This window comes from Borostomias antarcticus (genome assembly GCF_949987555.1).
Source record: "Borostomias antarcticus genome assembly, contig: scaffold_128, whole genome shotgun sequence".
Taxonomy (NCBI): domain Eukaryota; kingdom Metazoa; phylum Chordata; class Actinopteri; order Stomiiformes; family Stomiidae; genus Borostomias; species Borostomias antarcticus.
The window spans coordinates 273,968-276,579 of NW_028175670.1; the positions used below are offsets into that span (position 1 = coordinate 273,968).

General features: G+C 49.5%; 2 protein-coding genes across 2 annotated transcripts in view; one reads left to right on the plus strand and one right to left on the minus strand.

The window, feature by feature from the left end:
• Positions 1 to 746, plus strand: part of LOC311329365 (uncharacterized protein) — a gene marked incomplete at both ends in the record, with an annotated part of 3,615 nt that extends 2,869 nt beyond the window's left edge. The window contains one exon of the mRNA XM_084463222.1: positions 731 to 746. Coding sequence (XP_084319348.1) covers positions 731 to 746 — 16 coding nt within the window. The remainder of the gene's footprint in view (positions 1 to 730) is intronic.
• Positions 747 to 955: 209 nt separating this feature from the next.
• Positions 956 to 2,269, minus strand: LOC311329366 (solute carrier family 41 member 1-like; the record flags this gene model as incomplete). Its single annotated transcript, XM_084463223.1, has 3 exons — positions 2,166 to 2,269; positions 1,132 to 1,988; positions 956 to 1,033 (listed from the first exon to the last, which is right to left on the minus strand). Exons 2-3 carry the CDS (start codon positions 1,615 to 1,617, stop codon positions 956 to 958), a joined length of 564 nt encoding a protein of 187 aa, XP_084319349.1. The 5' UTR covers positions 1,618 to 1,988; positions 2,166 to 2,269.
• Positions 2,270 to 2,612: the final 343 nt, after the last annotated feature.

Consider the following 2,612-nt stretch of genomic DNA (forward strand, 5'->3'; position numbering starts at 1 on the left):
ACACACACAGTCACACACACAGTCACACACACAGTCACACACACACAGTCACACACACACAGTCACACACACACACAGTCACACACACAGTCACACACACACAGTCACACACACACACAGTCACACACACACAGTCACACACACACAGTCACACACACAGTCACACACACACAGTCACACACACACACAGTCACACACACAGACGCACAGAGAAAGTACAGCGAGTCAACAGGAAAGAGGGAGGAGAGTAATTATAACTTAGTTAAATTCTTCTCTCCGAAGTGCTCTGGACCTAAAAGTGCTCTGGCTGCATGCTGCTCTCTCTCTCTCTCTCTCTCTCTCTCTCTCTCTCTCTCTCACCAGTAGGCCTACAGTGCATACCACTAGAAATGTTGTGTTATCATTAGAGGCAACTGTATATGTAAATCAAGGGAACACACTGTCCCCCCCCTCCACCAAAGTATGTACCAGACAGCATGTTCCCGGCCAGGGGACAGGAGAGGACAGGGTGGAGAAACTGGATTTTATCCAAACATGTACACAACATGTCCAGGTGTATAGTATGTGTATATGTAAATCAAGGGAACACACTCACCCCCCCCCCCTCCAGCAAAGTATGTACCAGACAGCATGTTCCAGCCCAGGGGACAGGAGAGGACAGGCTGGAGGAACTGGTTATGTAAATACCCCCATGATCTCTAATGACCGCCCCTTCAACCCATCTTCGCAGAGGAGCTCTCAGATAGGCTAAGAGGTCAATGATTGACACAAGCCTATACCAATCAGACTTGAGAAAGAGGCTCATTCAATCCCACTCCAGAACTGCAGCAGTGCAGTGGTCCTCCTCACACATAGTCCCTGTCTCATCAATGAAATATCACCTGGCATGGAGCTGGCGTCAAAACCATATCAGTGTAACTGGATAGAGGCTATAGGCAGGCAGTCCAGCACCAGATTAGCTAGCATAGGCTGAGGGCCACAACTGCTTTATGTCCCTGTGTGGCTGAGAATGCCATTTGTAGGCGTACCGCATCTAAGGCAAAATGGTCAATTCAAAGGAGCTCATTGAGTAACAAGACAGTCTAAAGGCCAGTAAAGACTTAACTGATAATTGGGAGACTGTTTCCTCACCTGAACGATGTCCAGAACCATTCCAGCCGCCACCGTTCCGAACCCGGCCAGCAGGAACGGAAACACCACCTGCAGCCCGATGGAGAAGGACGTCTCCTTCAGCGGCGCCGGCGGCTCGGGACTCTGGTCCGTACTGATGTCATCGCTCTCGTTGCTCTGGCTCGCGTTCTCCAGCAGTGCGTCCTCCTCGCGCTGGCCTTTGGCGTTCGCGCGACAGTCGACCACCACTATCTCCGCCCTGTCATCCTCCCCAGGCTCCTCGGCCCGGTCAGTGAAGGAGGTCACCTCCGTGAGCTCACACTCGCTCCCGGTCTCCTGTCTCCTCTCCTCGGGATCGTCGGTCAGGACCACCGGGTGAACGGAGCCGTTGGAGTTGAGATAGGCCGGTGGCAGTGGGGCCCCCTCTTTCTTCATCTCTAGGGCCCCGGAGGCCATGTCCATGTCGGGCAGTTTGTCTTGTTCTTTCGACCAAAGTACCATGTCCATGCGGAGGCCTTTGAAGACAGCCGACGTGATGAGAAATAAGGACACGGTAATGGGAAGTTTGAGTTCTAAGTTTCCTCGATCGGGTTATAACCTGATCTTCCGAATTAGTTTATCCCATTAAAAAGGGTTAACGAGGGGCGCTCGCGGCGTGGTCTCTAAAGTCAAAATAATTAAATTGAGTAAGTAGGCCTAATCTGGTAGAGTATCGACGCGTGCGTCGGCAGGGGCGTGACCCGTCTCCTCCAGGTGAGATCTTGCCGATGCTTCGGGAGAAGAAGGAGTATGTTCTCCATTCACTGACGCGCCCGGTAGACAAGAGGGTAACGGAATAATAAAGCAAGTTGATCTTCTTAATTAGGAGAATCCAAACCCTGCAAGCACATTGAAACAAAACGTTAGGTTTGACCAGTGGAGAACGGCTAAACCGCTTGAAAAAGTCTCATCTTCTAGGAATCTCCATGGAGACAGAGAATCTGGTCTGAACGCACTCACAGTCCTATGACACTGGCTCGCTACTGCCGGACAGGGGCGTCTCACCCGGGTCTCACCTTACACCACGTGTTCTCGGGGAGGATTTTAGGAGATGTATTTAAAGGTCTGCAGCGTGGGGATAGAGTTACGACACTGCGGAAAAGTTCCTCCCCCAGTGTGAGCACTCACTGGTCACCTGCAAGAGAGGAGATAGAAAATAGATAAGGTACTTCATTTGACATGACCTAACTTGGAACAGGGGGCTACTCAGTGCTTAGACAATAATAACAATAATAATAATAACAACAATAACAACAACAATAATAATAATAATAATAATAATAATAATAGCCTAATAATACATATTTGGCCCAGAAGTGGCTAAAGTCACTATCCGAATACTTTGTGCATATAGCCTACATTGTTTCCAGGTGGGTCATACAAGCCTCAATCCGGATCACAACAGACAAAACATTTATCCCATCAAAGACATATCAAGAGTTTGATGCCCCAAATTGATCGTA